Source organism: Malaya genurostris, chromosome 2 (assembly GCF_030247185.1).
Source record: "Malaya genurostris strain Urasoe2022 chromosome 2, Malgen_1.1, whole genome shotgun sequence".
NCBI classification, from domain to species: Eukaryota; Metazoa; Arthropoda; class Insecta; order Diptera; family Culicidae; genus Malaya; species Malaya genurostris.
In genome coordinates this window covers 44,087,327-44,111,220 of record NC_080571.1, presented here as the reverse complement: position 1 = coordinate 44,111,220, position 23,894 = coordinate 44,087,327, and the positions used below count along the sequence as shown (strand labels likewise).

The window sequence follows — 23,894 nt, the reverse complement described above, 5'->3', positions numbered from 1 at the left end:
TCATCATTCTTAACAAGATAATTTTTTCAAAAAGTTTACTGATAGAAGAAAGTAAGCTAATTGGGCGATAACTTGATGTTTCTGCTGGGTTTTTATCAGGTTTTAGGATAGGAATTACTTTAGCGTTTTTCCATCTTTTTGGGAAGTAAGCTAATGAAAAACACTTGTTGAAAATTTTAACCAGGAGTCTCAAGGCAACATCGGGAAGATTTTTAATAAGAATATTAAAAATTCCATCATTACCAGGAGCCTTCATGTTTTTAAGTTTTCTAATAATTGATTTAATTTCATCAAAATTCGTCTCAATAATGTCATCGTGTGATAACACTTGAGTTGAAATATGATCATATTTCAGTGAGACTTCATTTTCAATAGGACTCACAACGTTCAAATTAAAATTGTGGACACTCTCGAACTGCTGAGCAAGTTTTTGAGCTTTTTCGCCATTTGTAAGAAGTATTTGATTTCCTTCCTTGAGAGCAGGAATAGGTTTCTGAGGTTTCTTAAGAACCTTAGAAAGTTTCCAGAAAGGTTTAGAATATGGTTTAATTTGTTCAACTTCTTTAGCGAAATTTTCATTTCGCAAAAGAGTAAATCTATGTTTAATTTCTTTTTGTAAATCCTTAACTATGTTTTTCATAGCAGGATCACGAGAACGTTGATATTGTCGTCGACGAACATTCTTCAACCGAATGAGCAGTTGAAGATTGTCATCGATGATAGGAGAATTTAATTTAGTTTGAGCTTTGGGAACTGAAAGATTTCTAGCTTCGATAATATAATGATTCAAATTATCAATTGCTGTGTCGATATCCGCAGAATTTTCTAAAATAGTTTCATGATCCACATGATTTTCAATGTGAGATCTGTAATCCAACCAATTTGCTCTATGATAGTTGAAAATAGAACTAATTGGATTAATTATAGCTTCGTTGGAAAGTCTGAATGTTACAGGAAGATGATCTGAGTCAAAATCAGCATGAGTAATCGGTTCACTACAAATGTGACTTTGATCTGTTAGAACCAGATCAATTGTAGACGGGTTTTTCACGGAAGAGAAACAAGTAGGATTACTGGGATGAAGAACTGTAAAGTAACCAGCTGAGAGTTGATTATGAAGTATTTTACCATTACTGTTATTTTGCCTACAATTCCACTGGACATGCTTAGCATTTAAGTCCCCTATTACGAAAAATTTCGATCGATATCTTGTAAGTTTTTGCAAATCGCCTTTAAAGAAATTTAATTGTTCGCCGGTGCATTGGAATGGCAAATATGCTCCAGCGATGAAATAAATTCCATGAATGGTTTCAACTTCGATTCCCAAGCTTTCAATAACTTTAGTATTGAAAGAAGGTAAAATTCGATGTTTAATTTGCCGTTGGACAAAAATGGCAACTCCACCACCAATTCCAGTAAACCTGTCAAATCGATGAACCACATAATGTGGATTACTTTTCAATTTTACATTTGGTTTAAGAAAAGTTTCTGTCACAATGGCAATATGAATTTTGTGAACTTTGAGAAAATTATAAAATTCATCTTCACTCGATTTCAAAGATCGAGCATTCCAATTTAAAATATTCAAATAATTATTTAACATCACTGTTAAATTTTAAATTCATTATAATATTATTTGCAAATTTCCATCCGATTTGAAATGCTTCAAAAAGTGATGAAGTCGAATTCATTTGGATGATCATTTGAAAAAGTTGATCTTGTAGGTAGATCATTTTATTTTCAGTTATATCGCCTAAATCGACTTCATTTAAAGAAGCGAATGGCATTGAAGGAATATTTGTAGGTAGACTGCCATTAGAAGAAGATGATTTGGCCGGTCTACCTATTAATAAATTGTTTTCGTTAGAAGAAGAACTGCAAGGCGGTCCTGTGTTTTGATTATTTACATTAGAAGAAATAGGAGATAGATTTCTACCTAATATACCAGCATAAGTGAAATTAGAAGAAGATGATGACGAGGTCGATCTACCTGTCAATAAATTGTTTTCGTTAGAAGACGAATTGGCAGGTGCCTTAGAAGAATTTTCAGGTATGTTCTGTAAATTTAAGGTCGTTGATTTGACTTGTTGTCTAAGCGAACGAGCGTTTAAAATTTTTTCCCTGACAGGACATTTCAAATAATTGGATTTATGATTTCCATTGCAATTTGAACATGAAAATTTATCAGTGGTTTCATTCATTGGACAAGCGTCTTTCGAATGCGATTTACCACAATTCAAACACCGTATATCCATATGACAATTTTTGGTTCCATGACCGAAGCCTTGGCAACGACGACATTGCGTTAAGTTTGCAATACGATTATGCCGTTTATAATGTTCCCAATGAATTTTAATGTGGGAAATGAAACGTACTTTTTCTAAAGTTTTCAAATTGTTTACATCACTTCGATTGAAGTGTATTAGGTAAAGTTCATGGGAAATTCCAGAGCGTGGTTTAGAAGTACCATTCGCTCTTTTTTTCATAAGTATTACTTGGGAAGGGGCAAAACCAAGCAATTCTTTTAGTTCATTTTTAATTTCATCAATACTTTGATCATTTGATAATCCTTTCAAGACAGCCTTGAAGGGTCTGTCTGATTTTATATCATATGAATAAAATTTATGAAGTTTTTCGGACAAATATCGAATAAGACGTTCGTAATCTTCCAATCCATCCACCAAGACTCGACATTCTCCTCTTCGTCCGATTTGAAATGAGACTTTTACTTCCGGGAGAAAAGTAGAAAGCTCAGTACGGAATGCTTTGAAGTCGGAAATCATCACCGTCACTGGTGGCATAGATTGATGTTTCTTCCCAGAACGACAAGCGTCCATTTTGGGAATTTTTGAAGAATTTTCTTCTATGTCGCTACAATCGGATTCAGGAAGAATCTCGTAAATATTGTTAGACGGCATAGGATCAACGGTAGGGAAATCCGTCCGTTGTCTTTTATTTTTACATTCAGATTCTATAAGATCGTGAATGTTATTAGAAAAATGTTGAATAACGGATTGTGATTTATTCCGTATTGAATTATTTTTAGCCTTAGGCTTGTTGCCTTTCCGGTTGGACGCAGGCATTTTTGAAATTAATGAAATTTTAAATTAAATTAACTAGGCTAAATTAGTCTTCGATTAGACTCCTAGCTAGCCTTAAAAAAGGCTGATTAATTTCTTAGTCACTCTAATATCACTCTTTGTATCACTTAGTCACTCTAATATCACTCTTTGTATCACTTAGTCACTTAGTTAGTGATTCAGGTAGCCTTGAAAAAGACTGAAGCCTTGAATCAATGAAACTCTAGGTAGCCAGAAAAAAAAATTCCAGGAGCCAAGAGCTATACGCGTGCGGTGCGAACGACTGTTCAACACCGACTGTGCGTACCAGATAGTACGATTGTAGCCGAATATTGGTATATATTTTGAGTTGCCCAATCGGACATATTTCCGTCGTTTGCCATATTACTTTAGTTTAACGCCTTTTTATGGTCTGGAATTATACACAAAAATATATGCGTGAGATAACTTATAACTGAAATGTACGCGATCTAACGATCCGCTTTACGATGCGCGATTATTGAAAATCCGCTCATTAATTTTCTTTTTTTTTCATTTGCACGGCCACGTTGCCTGCTCCCTTTATGCGCGACGTTTTCGGTTCGCTCGTTTATATTTAAATATTTGCGCGACCTTCCAGATCCGCTATGTGATGCGCGATTTTATGAATCCGCCTTTTTCAATTAAAAAAAAATCGTCAACATTTTTTTAAATGTATTTTATTGCGCGACCTTCTTGGTCCGCTTTGATGCGCGACCTTCCTGGTCCGCTTTGATGCGCGACCTTCTTGGTCCGCTTATGATGCGCGACCTTCCTGGTCCGCTTATGATGCGCGACCATAATGATCCGCTTGTTCCAGTTATTTTCAACGTTACGTAATCTCCACCGACGCTTCTTTTTTTTTTATTTGAAAATGAAAATCTTTGTGCCAAATATTTGAATAATTTTCTGTTGCTTTAGGTGATTCCGTTTCCGTTTTGAATAACTATGCTATTTGTGTGGGATGCATAAGTGTGTACCATCATTCCTGTATTACCAACAGTGTACAAGGTGCTGAACTGTAAGGCAACATGAACCGAATGCCCTAACTGACGGCGTCGCGTCTCAACCGAGGCTACCAACATGAAAAGAACTGAGGCCAGTACATATTTCCCGCGCCAGCTCAGTTCCCTCCGAGACTACACGAGAGTCAGGTAAGCCACGTCGTGCTTGAAACGGCATCAAGTCGAAGGTGCTTGCTATTGGCAAGAAGCGTAAAGTTCACATTGGCGATCCTGCCAGACTACAGCAATTAATGGACAGATGATCCTTTTTTTTGTTTTTATTAATTTGGTCTAGTAACAAAAAAAGCAGCCATCTTGAACAAATATCTCCATACTAATGTTACTTTGTGGTTATGTGATACTTTTAACAAATGACTAAAGTGCAAGCATGGCGGAATATCCGCAGAACAGGTGGAAATGTATAAGAGCGTGACCGGATGTCCGCAAAAAAAAAAAAAAAAAAAATAAATAAATAAATAAATAAATGAATAAATAACCAATGCGAGACCGGAAGTCCGCGGAGAAAAGTTCATAGCGAGACCGGATGTCCGCAAAGAAAAAGTACCCGTATGCGAGACGGGATGTCCGCAGAGAAAAAAAGCATGCGAGACGGGATGTCCGCAGAGGAAAAAGTATGCGAGACGGGATGTCCGCAAATAAAATATATGTTGTATGGTGTAATATTCGAATATAATCCTCGGAACTTACTTCTAACAAATAACAGTTCAGTAACGATTCGTTTGTGCACCGCATCTCTTTTTTTTTCCTTTCAGATTATTGAAAGCGAAGAATAACCAAAAAAAAATGTCAGGCGACGGCAAATACGTTCGAGCTCCAAGATACTCCGATACAGAAGTCAGCTGCGAAGAGTACGAACAGATCGAATTAGGAGATTCATCGAACGACTTGGAAAGTGGTGATGATAGTGAACTAAGAGTTGATTCGAACTTCACCGAAGACCCTGTCCCTCCAGAAGCAAGCAAAACGGTTGGCTCTAACTCTAGCATAAACAAAGACACAGATCCAACCACCATCGAACCAATAAATGAGCTGGAAGGTAGAAATCCAGGTACTAGCGAACGCCTCCAAAGAATGGAGAACATTTTGTCTGATATAACGCAAGCAATAAATTCTATGCAAACGATGCGTCCTTCCAACGACTATGACCAAACCTGGTGCACATCTGTTAGTAGTCAATCAGAAGTCATCCTACCTAGCATTCGTTGGGATAGCATTAAACCCTTCCCGACTGCAGTACCGGCAAATAAAATGTGGGAAGAATGGAATCGATACATAGAAAATTTCGAAATTGCCGCTTCTCTCAGTAACGCACATAATCCCATTCAACGTTCCCAATTACTATTTCTATCAATCGGTGAAGAGCTTCAGAGTATTATAAGAGCAGCAAAACTCAGACCTAGTCTGGATGACGCAAACTGTTACCGTAATTTTGTTAATAATATTAAAAACTATTTTCAGTCAATGACTGACACGGCGGCTGAACACGAAGCCTTCTCCAACATGCGCCAAGAAAAAACTGAATCGGCAATTGCTTTTCACGCCCGGTTGATGGCAAAAGTTCGACTGTGTGGGTACAGCCTTATTGACCAAGACAGATTTGTACGAGCACAGTTACTGAAGGGCTTAAGAAACAAAGAACTGGTGAAAGCAGCCAGGGTATATGGTCATGATGCCAATTACGTGGTACAAGCAGCTACTCGAGATGAAGCTTACGAAGCAGAGACAATCTTAACAGATCAGTCTCCGGTGCAAGCGATTAACCATGTATATCGTCGGTCACCAGATTCAACGAGAAAACGCCCAAGAACTAGCCAATGGGAAAATGGACCGAATTTACAGCAGTTCCGTAGTAACCAACTGCCACCGCGGCGAGAGATTCAAAATCGTGGCCGGCGCTCACGTTGTCGTCGATGTAATGGGTTTTTACACACTACTTTCCCATGTCCAGCACTGCGGAGAAAATGTAACACTTGCGGAGAACTTGGACACTATGCCGTAACCTGCAGGAAATCTCGCGTTCGTCAAATTGAAGCGAAAGCTAATGTACCTTCTCCACTCGATAATCACGTGGATCATACCGAGGTACGAAATGATTAATTTTTGTGCTAAACTCATAATAAAATGAGACGATTCAATGATTTGTATTCGTTTTTTTTGGTCTAAACTTCTTAATTGATATATCACACAAATTTCCTCTTACAGCACGTTAATATGCTCTCACTTCAAGATGTCTTGGTGGATTGTTGTCTAGGTTTGTCCAGCCCAATACAATTCCTCATAGATTCTGGTGCAGACGTGAATGTCATCGGAGGAAAGGATTGGATTCATCTCAAACATGAATATGATTCAGGTTTAGCTAATTTCAAGTATGTTGAAAATTCCAACACAAAAAGTCTCCAGGCGTACGGTGCAGAGTCACCTATGATAGTAGAGTGCGTCTTTGAGGCTGAAATCGTTAGTCCAACATACAATCAACCGGCAGTAACAGCATTATTTCATGTAGTACGGAATGGATCGAGGTCTATTTTAGGCCGCTCAACAGCAAGCGATATGGATCTGTTGCATGTTAAGACAGTTAACAATGTTCAACACGAAAAAAAATCAAAAAAGTTTCCAACAATGCCGGGGGTCAAAATTAAATTCAGTTTAGACCATACCGTACCACCAATCAAGAACGCATATTACAATGTGCCCGCTGCCTTTCGAGAAGCTGCTAAATGTCGCTTAGAGAAAATGGAATCGGACGGAATAATCGAAAAAGTAAATACTGCCCCTAAGTGGATAAGCGGTATGTCTGCCGTCGCCAAAGGAAAAGACGACTTCCGTTTAGTAGTTAACATGCGTGGACCGAATAAGGCTATCAACCGTGAATATTTCCGACTTCCTATAATCGAGGAAATGAAAGCCAAGCTCTATGGTGCGACGTGTTTTACGAAGCTAGATCTCAGTAGCGCATATTACCATCTCGAACTACATAACGAATCTCGCGACCTCACCACATTTCTAACAGAGAATGGAATGTACAGGTTTACTAGGTTGATGTTTGGAGTGAACTGTGCACCCGAAATCTTCCAGCGAGAGATGACCCGTATACTTAAAGGCGTGAAAAACGTAATCGTTTATATCGATGATATTCTGATTTTCGCGAAAAACTTCGAAGATTTACGAAGAACCGTGAGTGAAGTGCTGAAAGTACTTAGAGCCAACAATCTAACGCTCAATACAGAAAAATGTGAATATAACAAAACTCGTATAAAGTTCCTCGGTCATGATCTGGATAAAGACGGTTTCCATGTGGAGGATGCAAAAATAAAAAGCATACAAAATTTTCGTGAGCCTGCTACAGTTTCAGAGCTCCGAAGTTTTTTGGGATTAGCTTCATTTGTTAGTCCACACGTGAAGAACTTTGCGGATATCACTAGTCCGCTGTGGGAAATCATCACAGCAAAATCGTGGTACTGGGGACCTACACAAAGTCACGCGTTTCAAGTTGTAAAGAACCGAATAGTACACTGTTGCGTGTCGTTAGGTTTTTTCTCCGAAAACGATAGAACTATTTTGTATACAGATGCCTCCCCTCTAGCCCTGGGAGCAGTCTTGACACAGGAAGACAAGCATGGATCTCAGCGAATTATAAGCTTTGCATCTAAAGCACTAACGACGACTGAAAAAAAATATGCTCAAAACCAACGAGAAGCTCTTGGTGCCGTTTGGGCTGTTGAGCATTTTTCATATTTTCTACTCGGTAGACGATTTACGTTGCGCACAGATGCTCAAGGGGTATCCTTTATTCTGAATAGGACCCGCGAAGTATCTAGAAGAGCTTTGACACGCGCAGATGGTTGGGCGCTACGATTAAGTCCATATAATTACGAAGTGGAATATGTTCGGGGAGTAGATAACATAGCTGATTCCTCTTCGCGGCTATATGAAGGTGACGATGAACCGTTTAACGACGATTCGGGTTCATGGGAGATAGCATCATTGGAGGCTAGCACTGTAGGATTCCTGACTGAAGACGAGATCAAGAATGCCACAGCTAGTGATCGAACTCTCCAGGATGTTATAAATGCTCTTGATTCAAATCATTGGCCAAAATCTGCACATAGATATAAGCTTCTTGAGAACGATTTGGCACTACGCGACGGAATGCTGGTGAAAACAGGCTGTGTGGTAATTCCAGAAGCTCTGCGGAAACGAACGCTTGAGATATCCCACCAGGGCCATCCCTCGGCATCTAAGCAGAAGAGTATATTGAGACAGCGTGTTTGGTGGCCTGGAATGCCTAATGATGTTCAGAAATGGGTTGAGTCTTGTTCCACTTGTGCTGTCACTGGTAAACCTGAAAAACCTACTCCAATGCAGCGTATTTTTGCCCCAAAAGCAGTGTGGGAAATGATCGCACTTGACTATAATGGACCATATGTGAAATTCGGAGGAATTTCCATACTTGTCGTAGTCGATTACAAGTCCAGATATCTTTTTGCACGTCCAGTAAAATCAACAAGTTTTGAACAACTGAAGAAAGTATTGGATGACATTTTTGATCGGGAAGGTATTCCGAAGTATATCAAAACGGACAATGGTCCGCCTTTCAACGGAGACGATTATAGGCAGTACTGTGTTGGTCGAAGTATCACACCAATATTTTCTACTCCGTTATTTCCACAGCAGAATGGGTTAGTAGAAAGATATATGAGAATAATAAACAAGGCTATGATTAGTGCATCAATAAACAAGACAAACTACAATGATGAATTGAGAGCAGCAATAAACGCTCACAATTCGGCACTCCATAGTATAACAAAAATAGCCCCAGAAGAAGTATTATCCGGTAGAAAGATTAAACGCCGTCTTCCATTGCTTGACTTGGGAAACACAACAATTGACGAAGAACTATTCTCTAAGAGAGACCGCGAAGCAAAGCTAGCAGGGAAAGAACGGGAAGATAAAAGACGTGGTGCCCGCGCCGCACAAGTTGGCCCTGGAGACACGGTTATTGTCGAACGGAACACATACATAAAAGGCGACTCACGATTTTCACCGAAGAAATACACAATTGCTGAAAATAACAACGGAAGCCTAACACTCCACGATGATTCAGGTCATATACTTAAACGGCACATTTCACAAACAAAAAAAGTATCCAGTTGGCGCACTGATGAGTCATCCGAATGTGAAAACACAGTAAATTCAGGCTTCAATAGCAGCACTAGGGAAAATCGCAATAGGAAAACTCCAACATATCTAAAAGATTACATATGTAGAATTAATCAATAAAATGAAAGCGTTACCAAAACAATAATTGCTCTTTCACAAATATAACAAGCAGCTATACAAATCATACAAATTAATGGAGATTCTTGTTTGTTGTTTTATTCAATATTCGCAGCAGAGATGCCAGCAAAAAAATAAAAAAAGCAATCATATAAACAAAATGGTTCCAAATTTGCAAACCCGAAAAATTGTCTGCGGTTTCCGTTTCTATATAAAGCATGACACACAAAACTAATTTACGGAGTAGAGGAAACAGCGCTGTCATTCAAAAAAAAAAAAAGTCGAAAGTGGGAAAAATGCCTGCAGCACTTCATAGGAATTCTACAGATTTTCAGACAAATCTGTAGACCTGGCATCTCTGATTCACAGATTTAATGACAGCAGTGATGCCAGATAATTTATTTTAAATAAAATATATTATACACTAAAAAAAAACCCCTTTCTAAAACGCCACTTATTTTGTCAAATTCAATATCACATCAATGAGAATGATTGTCCTGAATGTATACAAAGCATAAAATCTAGTGCATTAAAACTATAAAATATTGGTACCGTTGAAGCATAAACTACCCATTGAAAATGGGATGGTGCTATCGACTTTTCACGTTTATTGTAAACACCAAACTAAGTTTGTATATTCTATGTCAATGAAAGGGTCTCTCACGATTACACGATAGTCAGCAATAAAATAAAAGATCATTGTTCTTGTATTCACTTTGTTTACAAGAATAGTATAAAATATCTACAGTTTACCGAAAATACAATGTCAAAACTAAAATAAAATGAACTTCAGTCAATTTGATCCTTTCTCTTGAGGAGAGGGAAGATGTGTGGGATGCATAAGTGTGTACCATCATTCCTGTATTACCAACAGTGTACAAGGTGCTGAACTGTAAGGCAACATGAACCGAATGCCCTAACTGACGGCGTCGCGTCTCAACCGAGGCTACCAACATGAAAAGAACTGAGGCCAGTACATATTTCCCGCGCCAGCTCAGTTCCCTCCGAGACTACACGAGAGTCAGGTAAGCCACGTCGTGCTTGAAACGGCATCAAGTCGAAGGTGCTTGCTATTGGCAAGAAGCGTAAAGTTCACACTATTTGAATTGCAACTCCTGGCAGGATCGCCATTGTGCATTTTATAACTATTAATCGGAAACGGAATCACCCAGAGCGGTACACTTCTTACCTGTAAGGTTGTTCGAGGTGAAATGTGCAAAGCAATTCTCTTACAGCTCGCTTGACCTGGTGCAATGATGTCTACCGCAATTTGTCATGGCATACTATACATTAGTTATTATAAACTCGTTTGCACCCACACAGATACGCAATTTTTTACCTATAATATTTCATTTAAAAATAATCTTAGATTCTAGAGACATTCGATACAAATGTTCGATATAAAATATTTACATTTTAACAACTATCCATAGCGAGTTTATATCAATTTAAGGTTTTTTTTAAAACGGTACGTAACTCTCGTGCAAAAAGAGACCTTAGTGTACACGTTTGCATACACTGATTTAACGATAAACGGATAAAGCAGCAGGTCTTCTCTAGGATAAAAATTGTTTGAGAAAATTGCCGTTTTTGTATGGAAACGTTACTTAATGGCCCATTCGGTATATTGTAAAATCGAGCCTAACTATAAGAAAAATAGTCAATAAGATTATTCGAAACGTCAATTTATCGTTTTCTAAACAATAAGTGAAAAGTAACTGAACAATAATTTATCCTCGAAATACCATTCCTCTGGACGTGAAGATACAATACATTGTATTGAACAATCCAATCAGTGTGGTCACCACGAGATAGCGTTATGGTGATTGCCCAAGTAACAATTCGAATGCCTTATGGTTTTGATTATAATTTATAGGAGTTTTGTAATTGATTTTTCAATCACTACCTGTTTTATGCCAACTATAATAAGTGTCTCTTTTAACCAGTAATATCATAGTTTTCAAAGCTTCTATAAAACCCTTTACCTGCACTAAAAATAAAATAAAAATAAAACAATTTGCACTAGAATAAAACCATGCAAACACTCTTAATATTGCTTTCAAACATTTTCTTTAAAACATTATTGCCAGTTAAATTCTTTCATAAATCTAGTTTTGTGTGTGCGTGTTCATTCTATGACAATTTCACTCAGAGTAAATTTGAGGGTTCTAAAGTACATTTATGACACATTATTTGTAGGCTATTTGATTTATTGCTTCTTAGGTTAAGTGTAATTTGCATTAAAAGGAATTTCATGGCCGCCATTATGATGTTCTATACCGTAGCATTTATTGACATCAAATAAACTTCGAAATGCAAAAACGAGGAAATATGTTGGACTTTCATTATTCATTTTCAGATTGTATGCAGAAGTTTTATCGCCACAGAATAGTTTTATACAAAAATGACGATGAATCACAAAAAATAATTTTCATAAATCATGGAGACTTTCGCAAAAACCGCATTTATTTCAAGGCGATTAGTTATAATTCTTATTTTTATCCTTACATTCACGATAAAAATAAAAGCGCATAAAGTTTTTACGCTCGGAAAAGGTCTCAAACTCGTAATTAAAATATAATATATTCTTACTGATTGCATTCAAAGTAGACATGACACACATAGTCAAGAAAAATATCATCAAAACGACAGTTCATTCATAGCGGAATTCATTCCATCCAAAGAAATTTAATGTTGATCGTAAAGCTGGTTTCAAAAATTTTCTTGAATTTGGAGTTTTAAAGCAGGTTTATGCTGATTCTTCATTCTGATTTATAAACCTCATGAAGAATGGTCCACTTTGCAGGAACATGCTCTTATAGAGGTTTTCAGTAGGTTTTCGTATAGTTTAAAGTTTTATTGCAAGATTTATTATGTAGCATTGAAGACAGCTACAAGTATTTAATAATATTAACAATGTTACTTGGGATGAGTACCAGTAGAATTTTTTTTTTGGGTAAAACCACTGCACTGCAATTTGATATCTCTACCCGAATAAACCTCCACATGAATGGTATTTTGAGGATACATTATTATTTCGTTCAATTTCCTCTTATTGTTTACAAAACTATAAATCGACATTTCGGTAATCTTATTGACCATTTCCATTATAGTCAGGCCTGATTTTACAATATACCGAATAGGCTGTTAAGTAATGTTACCATACAAAAATGGTAATTTTCTCGACCAATTTTTATTGAAATCGATAAAAGAAGTGGTTTGCTTATAACCCATTTTACAAAAACTCTCGCTCAGTGAAACTTTCAACCTTTTCAATACCACAGTATATATACACTAAGGTCTCTTTTTACACAGTTTCTTCTCGCACGGTTTTTTTATACACGGCTTTTTTATACGGATTCCGGAATTAACACGGTTTTAATTTACGCGGTTTTCGCAATTAACACGGTTTCTGATGAGAGTTTAAAAAGTACTGCCATTTGTTTTTTGAGAAAAATTTAAAAAAAGGAACAGGTTGTCTGTAAGAAAACGATTATGAGAGCTAATATAAAGTTTGAAAGTTAACTAAAATCATTCACGAGATCATTGACTGTCGTTCCATAAAATGATTAATCAGTCTTCAGATCTTCAATCCCTGTCGTAAATTACACGACACATCTCTTCCGCTCAGTTGTGTATGATGTCAGCATCGTCATTGTTACGGTGCAACGATCCTACAGATTAATAGCTGCCGCACTGCAAGTGAATTAGGCATTGCCAGCCATCAGCTGCGCATGTGCGAAGCGGCTCAGTGATTGGCATATTGTCGCAAAACTGAGATGTAGAGACGCTGCTTGTTTAGAGATGATACTTTCAGCAAGAGCTGTCAAATCGGTAGGAAAATTTCTAATTTTCAACGATTTCTTATTTAAACGGGAAAGTTCATTTGAAAAATCATAGTAGAAGTTGAAGAAAAAGTTTTTATCTGAGGTGGTAATGTTGATCTTAGTTCATTGTGCGAAATCTACCGTTTATTCAGAATAGAGCATTAAACTTGGTTTGATACCATTTTTCAAATGCCTGGAAATAACAAATAAAGTATCCAAAATAAATAGTACTCGATTGCTATTCATTCTAGTAATCGAGAAATCAACATTATACTGGTTTCTGTTTAAAAAAATGATGATCCGAAAAAACCAAACCCTACCCAATTTCACACATTTCTGAAGATTTTCCATGTTTAATCGTAGTTTACACTAAAAAAAGTAGTAGTGATCACTTTGAAATCGATTTTCTTCTACTCCGAGTGTACTTTTATTGCTGATATCTATTTGTACTATTGAATAAACGATAAAAATGTTGCAAATCACTACGCCGATATAAAAATTTCCGAAAGAATCCTCCTTTTCTTAGTTCCATTTTTCATTGGCAGGTGTCACTACCGGTAAATCAACTTTGCGACAATATGCCAAACAGCTGAGCACGTGGAAGAAAAAGCGATAGTAGCGCAAGCACGTGCTGGTCGATAGCGACGCACGCGCAAGAATACTTGAAACAACGAGCATGCGCGTGCAACAATTTTTAGAAGGATCTCTGCGAGAGGTCCAGATTTTCTAGACTAGGAATTAGTATATAAGACCCTAAATTTGTAAATAAAATCAGAAGTTTTCGGAAAGTCAAATCGAGTAGATGTTTGAGGCCTCCTCTTCAACTCTTCAACATATCGAGCAGTACAGTATTTTATACCCATTTCAATGCTATAACTAGCAGTATTATGATTTACGCAAATGAAATGAGTTGCTTCAGCATGACACATAGTAATACCTTTTCTAATTTGATCCATATTCATCTTTATGAATTCTTCCCCTTCAATTTTGTCGTTGCGTGCATAGATCTTCACCCAATACCCATGTCTTCCCACTCAGTTTAGTTGAAAATGACTATTAAGATCGTTAGTGTTTACTACACATCGCACCTTTGGAATTGAAAACTTATTCTCAAGCTTTATTTGCAGTGCAAGTGTTTATGGGTGGTATTATCAGAACTTCTTTAGTCGAACGTTCTAAACTGTATGATTTATCGTTCTTTAGAAAACCGAATTCATTAAACAGAAAGCATGATCGTTTAGATTAATTTGTTTATCGTACAAAGTGTTTTCTAAGTGTTCTAATTTTAATTGGTCATCCAATGTGTTTTATCAATTATGACTAGACCCTTCTCGTAACCTCATGCTGGAAAAACGATTATTCACGTGTTGTCATCAAACATATCATTTCAAATTGTCCTATACTCTTGACAATCTCGGATGAAATTTGAAATTTTCAGTTCACATACAGATTTGATTTAGATGATAAAACATGAGTAAATAGACTAGTCATAAAACTTTTGATCATAATTTATCAATTAATCTCAAAATCCAACCCAAAAAACAAAGAATATCCCAGATATGAAAACAATACCCAACCTCACTTCTTCGAATTTGGTATTTCATGTTACGATTTCTCCATAAATATCAATCAAACATACCACGGAAAGTTACTGAATCATTAATGATCGATTTTTTTTACCAAATTTTCAAACGTTTTTGTATGTTAGTATTCGAGTCATAAGAAAAAAAATAAAAACCCTGCAATTGTGTTCGAATCTTCAAGCAAAATCTGAAAATTATCACCATCGCTTAGTTCAAAGCTCGCCACTCGGGCAGCGCAGCGATCGCAAAAGAGTTGGTTGGATTCTTCAATAGAGTAGTGGTGTAAAAAGAGATGAGCTCTCGTTGATGTTGCGAGGGAGGAATTACACTTGTTTTCCGTCACACAGAGAAGAAGGACATCTCGATTCGAGAATTCACACCACCAGAGTATTTTTCAATAAAAAACGCCATAAAATGATTTTTCCGATTTCCTCAAACGGAAGATCGTCTCCTGGCGATAAGTTGGAGATGCTCTAGCAACAACACATGTCAGAACTCAGAGCAATGAATCGATTAGTCATTAGGAATCGCACTTGAAAAAAAAAACAATTGCAAGTGCGGAGAATTTGTTCAATGGACGTGTACAGTTTGAGTGTGTAACTACGTTACCAAATAATGTCAGTTACAAAATCATCACCCTTTCTTTACAGTGCATTTGTTGTCAAAGTGCTACCAAACTTACGTAACAACAAAAGGACAACTGTCAAAACTATTTTCGATTCGTACTTTTCACGACTTATTGCATTACGAACAATTTGCAAAAAACTGGATTTACGTTTCATTTCTCAATTGCAAATTCAGAACTAAGAATGTCGGCAGTAAGAATTTTCTCGCTCGCCAAACAAAGTAAGTATTTATTGTTTTATTCTTGAAAAAAATGATTAGCAACCTCGATTTTCCGTAGGTAATCGAGTGTTGCGTCCGGCTACTGCAGTTCGTCTGTACAGCACCTGTCCAAAGCCAACTGCTATTAAACCAGAACAATATTATTATGTAAATAACGAAGAAAAAAGTATGGACATGGCAGATATCACGGATCGAGCTGCGCAAACTATTTTCTGGACCGAGTTGTTCCGTGGAGCAGCCGTTACATTGGCACACATTTTCAAAGAACCGGCTACTATCAATTACCCTTTCGAAAAAGGCCCATTGAGTCCTCGATTCCGTGGAGAGCACGCTTTGCGTCGCTATCCGAGTGGGGAAGAACGTTGCATTGCTTGCAAACTATGTGAAGCCATATGTCCGGCACAGGCTATTACTATCGAGGCGGAAGAGAGGGCCGATGGCAGTCGGAGAACTACCCGTTACGATATTGATATGACCAAATGTATCTATTGTGGATTCTGTCAGGTGAGTGGATAGTGGCTAAACTTTTAAGAAATACGTAATATGTTGAATATTGGTTCCTAAATTATCGCAATCAAAAATTTCAGGAAGCTTGTCCGGTGGATGCCATCGTAGAAGGCCCCAACTTTGAGTTTTCGACCGAAACGCACGAGGAACTGTTGTACAACAAAGAAAAGTTACTCAGCAATGGAGATAAATGGGAGTCCGAGATTGCATCCAACATTAACGCAGATTATCTGTACCGTTGATCTGCTAGTATGAGCAAAACGTCAATAAGTTTTCTGCGGTGCTCAGAATATTGTTTAGCAAATAATAACAAACAAATGGATTAATAAATTCAATCACTCGTTTAAATGAAAATTTTACTGTGCTTTATTTTTTTTAACGAGAAATAGTTCGAGACAATTAGACTGTCTAAAGGTGAGATTACTAAGTGTTCGTAAGTTCCTATCGCATGCCTCCTGGCGAGTTAATTATAAGGGCGCCGATTAGATGCTATCGCCCTTGTTAGTAAATTTAGTAAAAATAACATGGCAGAAATAGTTTTCAGATCAGTTTTTAAATTGTCCAATTCTAAGATAATTGTTTCCAAGATTTTTCAGCAGAGTTTTTGTAACTATTATATTTTAATTTCTCGAATGGAAATTTCATATTCTATATACCTATTTCAAAATAACAATACAATACCTTATGAAACACTTTTTATAGATCATTATTTTTGTATCGTTCTGCAGCTCCTCGTTCATATCCATGTTCAACTTTTTATATTAGGTTCCGTCTTGCTCTGGATCTGTATTTCAATGTACCGTTAAACCGATGGATGCGCAGTGCCCTTTGAGTCAATTTGTTCTGATATATCGGCAAGCCGTACCCAACCGTGGATCTATTGTTTTCCTGTCGTTCGCTTGATAAAGATATTTGAGATTTATTGAATCTCTTTACCATTTGGGTAACTTGAACTTGGGATCTTCATTAACTGATATACTTGGAAACTAACTAATTGAACTAAATCTAATTCTGACAAGTTTTTGATATTGATTTCAATTTTTCAGTTTACCACCGGAATTCCATACGCTTCACCTGATTAATTTGAATACTACAGCTCTAACAAATGGAAATTTTCGCAAGTGAGAATAGTTGAATGAATGAATGATTCAAAAATTTGATTTTGAAATAACGTTGCATAAAGGAGTTGTATATTGTTTGCTAACGACGAACAAGTTTTGTCAAATATGTGTGCTTTAATAAGACTTTGTAGATTTTCATAAAATATAGGAATGAAACGGAGTGTTATTTGTTATTCTAATATTTCGTTATGTGTGTTTTTTTCTTATGTATCCCGGCTCCACTGTTTTGAAGCGGTTTGCAGAAATAATATACCTTCATGTAACTTGTTTATACATGAGAACTCAATCGAATTCTGATGACTTATTTCTGACACAGAGCAAATCGTGTTCCGTGATCATCGTCCCATCGACGAGCCCCGCCTCAATGCAATGTTAGCATAAAATGGTTTCAAAACATTATAGAGACTTTGTAATTCAAGCAGTCAACGCGTATTTCGTTTATGTTATCAATCTTGTGTATACATAATGAATACATAACAACAACAAAAAATGCCACCGGCCCATAATCAACACCAAACAGTGACTTTTTTGGGATGCATTGGTCACTCTTGCAGTGCTTCTAGCTGCTTTTCACTCCAATATCCATTCAACCAGAATGAGCTTAGTCGCTGTTTCGATAAAAAGAGGATATTTCTCCAATTTTGCCAGCGCCCATTCATGATTAAATTATTGACAAAACGACGATTCATGATTAAATTATAGACTAAACTAAAGAAGTTTGACAATGACAGAAGACACGATTCACACGTGATCTGTCGAAAACAGTGTTTTCAAAAAGATACCAGTGAAAATCACCCTTTACAAACCATTTCGCACTCTCACATTCTTTTGCTAATGCAAAAGGCGACACCGTTCCGGTTTATTGTTCAAATGTCATCATAGACACACGCGTAGGCATGAGATAGGAATCTGTGAGCACTTAGTTATCTCATCTTTTGAAGATTTCATTGTCCCACGATTACATGTAATGATTGTGATACGATAGGTTAGAAGAGAACAAGTTTTTTACTATCTGTATTATACGAACCCTGAGCTTGTTTTTTTTTATTTCCTTCTCTATCAACTGCAAAACTATATCTAATCATCACCAATAAATGCGTTTTACTTCTGATCTGTCGTGATAGATTTTACTTCGGTACCGCGAAGTATTTCTGGCATTTTGCATACCCGGAATACACTTACTCACAAACGAACAGTGTCACTACACGGTAAAATGAAACTACTCATTAATGAGTACCGAAGATACCCAGATTTTTATTCAGTTCTAGCTGTCACAAAATGAGTACTTTTCCAATTGGGGAAATGGGTAGAAGAATATTCATCTCTGTATGATGCTGTTCCGCAAATAAAATGGCTTATATTCAACTCATCAATGATTGAAAAGCTTCTAGCGGCTTGAGATTATTTTAAAGCGTTGTTCGAGTGTCACGGTGTTTGCAATTTGTTAATAGTTGAATACGTTACGTTTGAAAAAATTGATGAGCTTCAATCCTGCTTTAATGCTACCAGCTTCAATCAGGAAGTTGACTTAAAAAAGTATTCGCCAAAGGTCTCATGCACAATCAGAATACTTTTAAACAAGTTTCGGATGGTAAGCAGAATTGAAAATTAAGAGACTTCGAATGAAAATTTCTCGCCGATTGATTCGGATCTGATCGTGTCGAGAGTGACGACAGTTGTTCGTTGTGAATGACAACTTCGTTCCAAATGTACAAACGACCTGTCCGTGAAGATAATCAAACTGCCAACATTTCGGTACTTTGTGTGTTACGACATATCCGATTCAACACCTCAACTCCAAATTTATGTGTGATGAATAATTCAGAGAAGACATTATGGACCAGAGATGCCAAGTGCTACAAAATAAAATAAGGTCCTTTCAGAAGCAAAAGTCTGGCCAAATCTGACATCATGTATGTTAACAAAAATAAGTTCAATTTACTTATTTTCATCTCGTCTTCGGCTCGTTATTAAATTAAGGTCTCGTGCATAGCAACGGAAGCCTCACAATGGCGAAAACTTTGACTCTACTTGAACGAAATTTTGTAATTATGCTGTAGCGCCATGTCTTTATTTTCGTTGTTTTCTATTTATTTGACGATTTTGAACTAAGTTTATTCAAATCAAACTGAGAAATCTGACAATTCGTATGCAGTCAATTTAAAAAGCTGGTGAAATCTATAAAATCTGGCAAAAGATCTGGTCTGTTAGAGTGGCTGTCAAAATGAGAAAAATCTGGCAAATGCAAGATAAATTTGGAACATTGGCAGCTCTGTTAAGGACTGAAAATTTAAATTTTCGGTGCCGTGCAATCGCTTGAAATCACTAAAGCACCCGTCGTATTGCATTTTGAATAATCAATTCCCATCTTATCAAGCAGATCTGCAATCGGTATTGCTGGTATTGTTCGGAAACCGGGTTCAAAGATATTTCATTGTTTACCATCATTATAGTTTTTGATAAAGAAGCAGAGCCGGAAGTGGCTAGCTCGATGAGATCTTTGGTCGTATGCTGACATTGAAAGGGGAAACGATAGTCTGTTCACTTTATAAAGGGCCTAATGAAGTATTTGATCTCACGCGAGTGCCGAACAAAGACATTAACTCACTTTATGACTGCATCCCTACAATCCGCTGTGTTATTCTCATTGCCTTATGAAATTTAGCAAGTATTAAGAGAGAGTGACGACAGTTGTTCGTTGTGAATGACAACTTCGTTCCAAATGTACAAACGACCTGTCCGTGAAGATAATCAAACTGCCAACATTTCGGTACTTTGTGTGTTACGACATATCCGATTCAACACCTCAACTCCAAATTTATGTGTGATGAATAATTCAGAGAAGACATTATGGACCAGAGATGCCAAGTGCTACAAAATAAAATAAGGTCCTTTCAGAAGCAAAAGTCTGGCCAAATCTGACATCATGTATGTTAACAAAAATAAGTTCAATTTACTTATTTTCATCTCGTCTTCGGCTCGTTATTAAATTAAGGTCTCGTGCATAGCAACGGAAGCCTCACAATGGCGAAAACTTTGACTCTACTTGAACGAAATTTTGTAATTATGCTGTAGCGCCATGTCTTTATTTTCGTTGTTTTCTATTTATTTGACGATTTTGAACTAAGTTTATTCAAATCAAACTGAGAAATCTGACAATTCGTATGCAGTCAATTTAAAAAGCTGGTGAAATCTATAAAATCTGGCAAAAGATCTGGTCTGTTAGAGTGGCTGTCAAAATGAGAAAAATCTGGCAAATGCAAGATAAATTTGGAACATTGGCAGCTCTGTTAAGGACTGAAAATTTAAATTTTCGGTGCCGTGCAATCGCTTGAAGTCACTAAAGCACCCGTTGTATTGCATTTTGAATAACCAATCCCCATCTTATCAAGCAGATCTGCAATCGGTATTGCTGGTATTGTTCGGAAACTGGGTTCAAAGATATTTCATTGTTTACCATCATTATAGTTTTTGATAAAGAAGCAGAGCCGGAAGTGGCTAGCTCGATGAGATATTTGGTCGTATGCTGACATTGAAAGGGGAAACGATAGTCTGTTCACTTTATAAAGGGCCTAATGAAGTATTTGATCTCACGCGAGTGCCGAACAAAGACATTAACTCACTTTATGACTGCATCCCTACAATCCGCTGTGTTATTCTCATTGCCTTATGAAATTTAGCAAGTATTAATCTCGAAGCAGATCTGGCTCAATAACAACGTATTCCAAACGTAGTGTACTATAATACAAAACAGCTGCCTGTTCAAATTTCTATCTGGAAGGATTCAAAGTCCCAATATGAACGTAGAACTAGCCTGGAAATGGTTCTGTACACGTACGAAACAGTAACGAATTCCGTTGAAACGGATAATCAAACGTCTTGCTTTTATTTCTTACGTCTGCTAAAAAAGGAAACACGTCTTACAATGTTAAACCAAGTTCAACGAAAACGTATAGCTCAAAGGAACGCAGCTATTAATACGGAATGATCCTCTTTGCATATTCACCCCGATTCTGCAATCCGACGGATTTGTGATACGAACGGATCTACACTCTCGTTCGAGTTCGAATTTGGCATTCTTTTTTCCGTTCGACTTGTATGATTCGATCGACTCTCGTTCGGAAAACATTTGAAATTTCGAACACTGACCATCAAAGTTGTCAACTTTACTTACACGTTCTATATTATTTATATTATTCATTTCTTAGTAAACGAAATCGTCTCACTTGTATAAACAAATTAGAACGATTCTAAACCGAACATAAGTAATACGTACGCAAGTCAATCGAGTAATGTTTGAAAATTTAACAACTCGAACGAATGATATTCGAGTTCATACTCAACTCGAACGGAATGCAGAATGGAAACTAGTTCAATTGAAAAAAATATATATTGGATTTCTTTTATTCTACTGGCTTCCACAAACACGGATATTGGAGTACGAATTCATTATGTGTTCACATCAAATGCTCAATAACTTACACGACATATTTGTTACGCTTATCGTATGATTAAGTAATACATGATTAACTGTTAAATCGGATCGTTTAATCCCCCAAAGGTCCATCGTATACAGCATCTTTTATCTCTTTTTGCTTGTTCTGTGATTCGTGCCAAGCCTTGTTAATCATCCGTTTGGTGTCCTGATCGCCGCTTTCGTACAATTGCTGCATAATCTTCATCAGCCCTGCTTGCGGGTCGTCGTTGTCCTTCGTGTTCTTCGATAGTCTCTCATCCTTCATATCTTGCAACCGTTTCGCCGTAATTGTAAGATGCTCCCATCTGGTAGGCTTTGTTTTCGCCAAGTAAATTGCAACCATGTCAGACTTTATTCTACGATAACTTTTAGCCGGATCAATCTCATTCAGTAGATGATTAACCACGAACGTGTAATCTTTGTTATTCAGGTTACCAATTAACAAATTGAACGAATGCTCAGTAAATCCAACATTTACATTCTCTTCCGGAACTTGCTGAACGTCGTTTACTGTTACAAATATTTTGATGAATTTATCACTTTGATCCCACGCGTATTCTTTCAGCTCAATGCGGTAGCGTTTGCAATCACCTGGCAACGAAGCCGGTGCTTTGACAGCTTCAGATGACTGGGGTTTTTCTTTGCTAGCCAGTAGTACTTTCTGTTGCTGTAGATCGGTTTCCAATTTGCGAATATCGAGGGATAATATTTGCTGAACTCGAATTCGCGTTGCACCCTCATGCAATCGGCGTAGCTCCTCTAAATCCAAGGTTAGCTGGAATATGGATCGAATTATGTTCGTGTTTTTGCACAACAAAGCATAATACTCACGTTGTCAATACTTTGTTGTGACATTGTGAATATTTTGAACAATCTTGCTTTATAGCGGAGTGTTTTCAATAGTACAAACACGTTGTTTTTCCGTCTAATGTATACAGACTATATTATAGAACTGATAACGCCTTCAGGACACCTCAAGCTAATAGAATGATCAGAACTTTACAGAACCATCGAGAAAAGAAAAGAGGCTGTAAGGATGACAAACTAGATTATGTATTGGTATTGGTGAAATAGTCTTGTTTCCGAACACCTTCTTTCATTTCATGATTGTATAACAGACGGGTGGTCACGTTTCACATAATTAAATTTTAGGTTCAAAATCATTCAACCAAATTTCACCGAGTTCAACTACTCTATTAACGAGTGTTCTTTAAATCGGCATTTCTTTTGGCACCATGTACATAAAAATAAAAAAAGAAAAAAAAATTAGAGCATGAGCTAGTACAAGTCGAAATGACATAGGGGCTTTAAAACATATTGAAGCTACAATTTCTTACTGGGACATCTTCCGCTTCCCCGCTAGTGAGAAATTCTGGCAGCCGACATTCTCTCAGGTCACGTAACGTCTCTCAAAAATGAAAACGAGTCTTGAGACCAGGTATATGAAATGAAAATACTGGTATATTGAAAGAAGAAGTTTTGCATATCGTGTTTGGTAGTGCAAAAGTTATGTTATTGCCCATCATTCAAGAAAATTTATTAAAGTAACAGAATTTTTATTGTAGCGAGCACAGACGCTGCGTTTGAATGGTGCGCTTCTGTTACTTCTGTGTATAATAATCAAATTTTTGAAACAATAGCATATAAACATGCTTTGTGATTAGATGTTCAATCATGCTTTATTATCATTATTCACAGCATGTATGAAAATAGTATTTGCTGTTCTTACTGATGATATTGCTCCACCACCACAATATTATCGTAACAAATTCAATTCATCGCGAAACATGAAATCCTGATGCATGTCGTTTGAATGAAGCTTCTTTCATTGAAATTGTTTCATTCTTTCGGCCGCACTTTCCGTAGAATGGTTATGATTTTCCTCAACCGCCGTCCTGTGTTCAACTAAAACTACCCCCGCGATTGTGTTTTGAAAACACAACTACACCGCGTTTTAGGCTTAGAGCTTGAAATTGTCACGCGTTCTCAATGAAAGAATGTAATCCAACAGCCTGTAATTCATTTTTTACTGTCTCATTCGTAAATGATCACATGTCTCATTCATAAATGATCTACCTCAAAGAAATAACATACAGAAACCATCTCGATTCGATGATAACTTTTTGTATATCA

The 23,894-nt window shown here is 37.0% G+C and overlaps 2 protein-coding genes across 2 annotated transcripts; one reads left to right on the top strand and one right to left on the bottom strand.

The window, feature by feature from the left end:
• Positions 1 to 15,500: 15,500 nt before the first annotated feature.
• LOC131431666 (NADH-ubiquinone oxidoreductase subunit 8) lies at positions 15,501 to 16,517 on the top strand. The gene is made up of 3 exons (XM_058597512.1): positions 15,501 to 15,656; positions 15,715 to 16,160; positions 16,244 to 16,517. The coding sequence occupies exons 1-3, from the start codon at positions 15,620 to 15,622 to the stop codon at positions 16,403 to 16,405; spliced, it is 645 nt and encodes a 214-aa protein (XP_058453495.1). The 5' UTR covers positions 15,501 to 15,619; the 3' UTR covers positions 16,406 to 16,517.
• Positions 16,518 to 21,717: 5,200 nt separating this feature from the next.
• Positions 21,718 to 22,810, bottom strand: LOC131431936 (calcyclin-binding protein). The gene is made up of 2 exons (XM_058597910.1): positions 22,593 to 22,810; positions 21,718 to 22,536 (listed from the first exon to the last, which is right to left on the bottom strand). The coding sequence occupies exons 1-2, from the start codon at positions 22,614 to 22,616 to the stop codon at positions 21,832 to 21,834; spliced, it is 729 nt and encodes a 242-aa protein (XP_058453893.1). The 5' UTR covers positions 22,617 to 22,810; the 3' UTR covers positions 21,718 to 21,831.
• Positions 22,811 to 23,894: the final 1,084 nt, after the last annotated feature.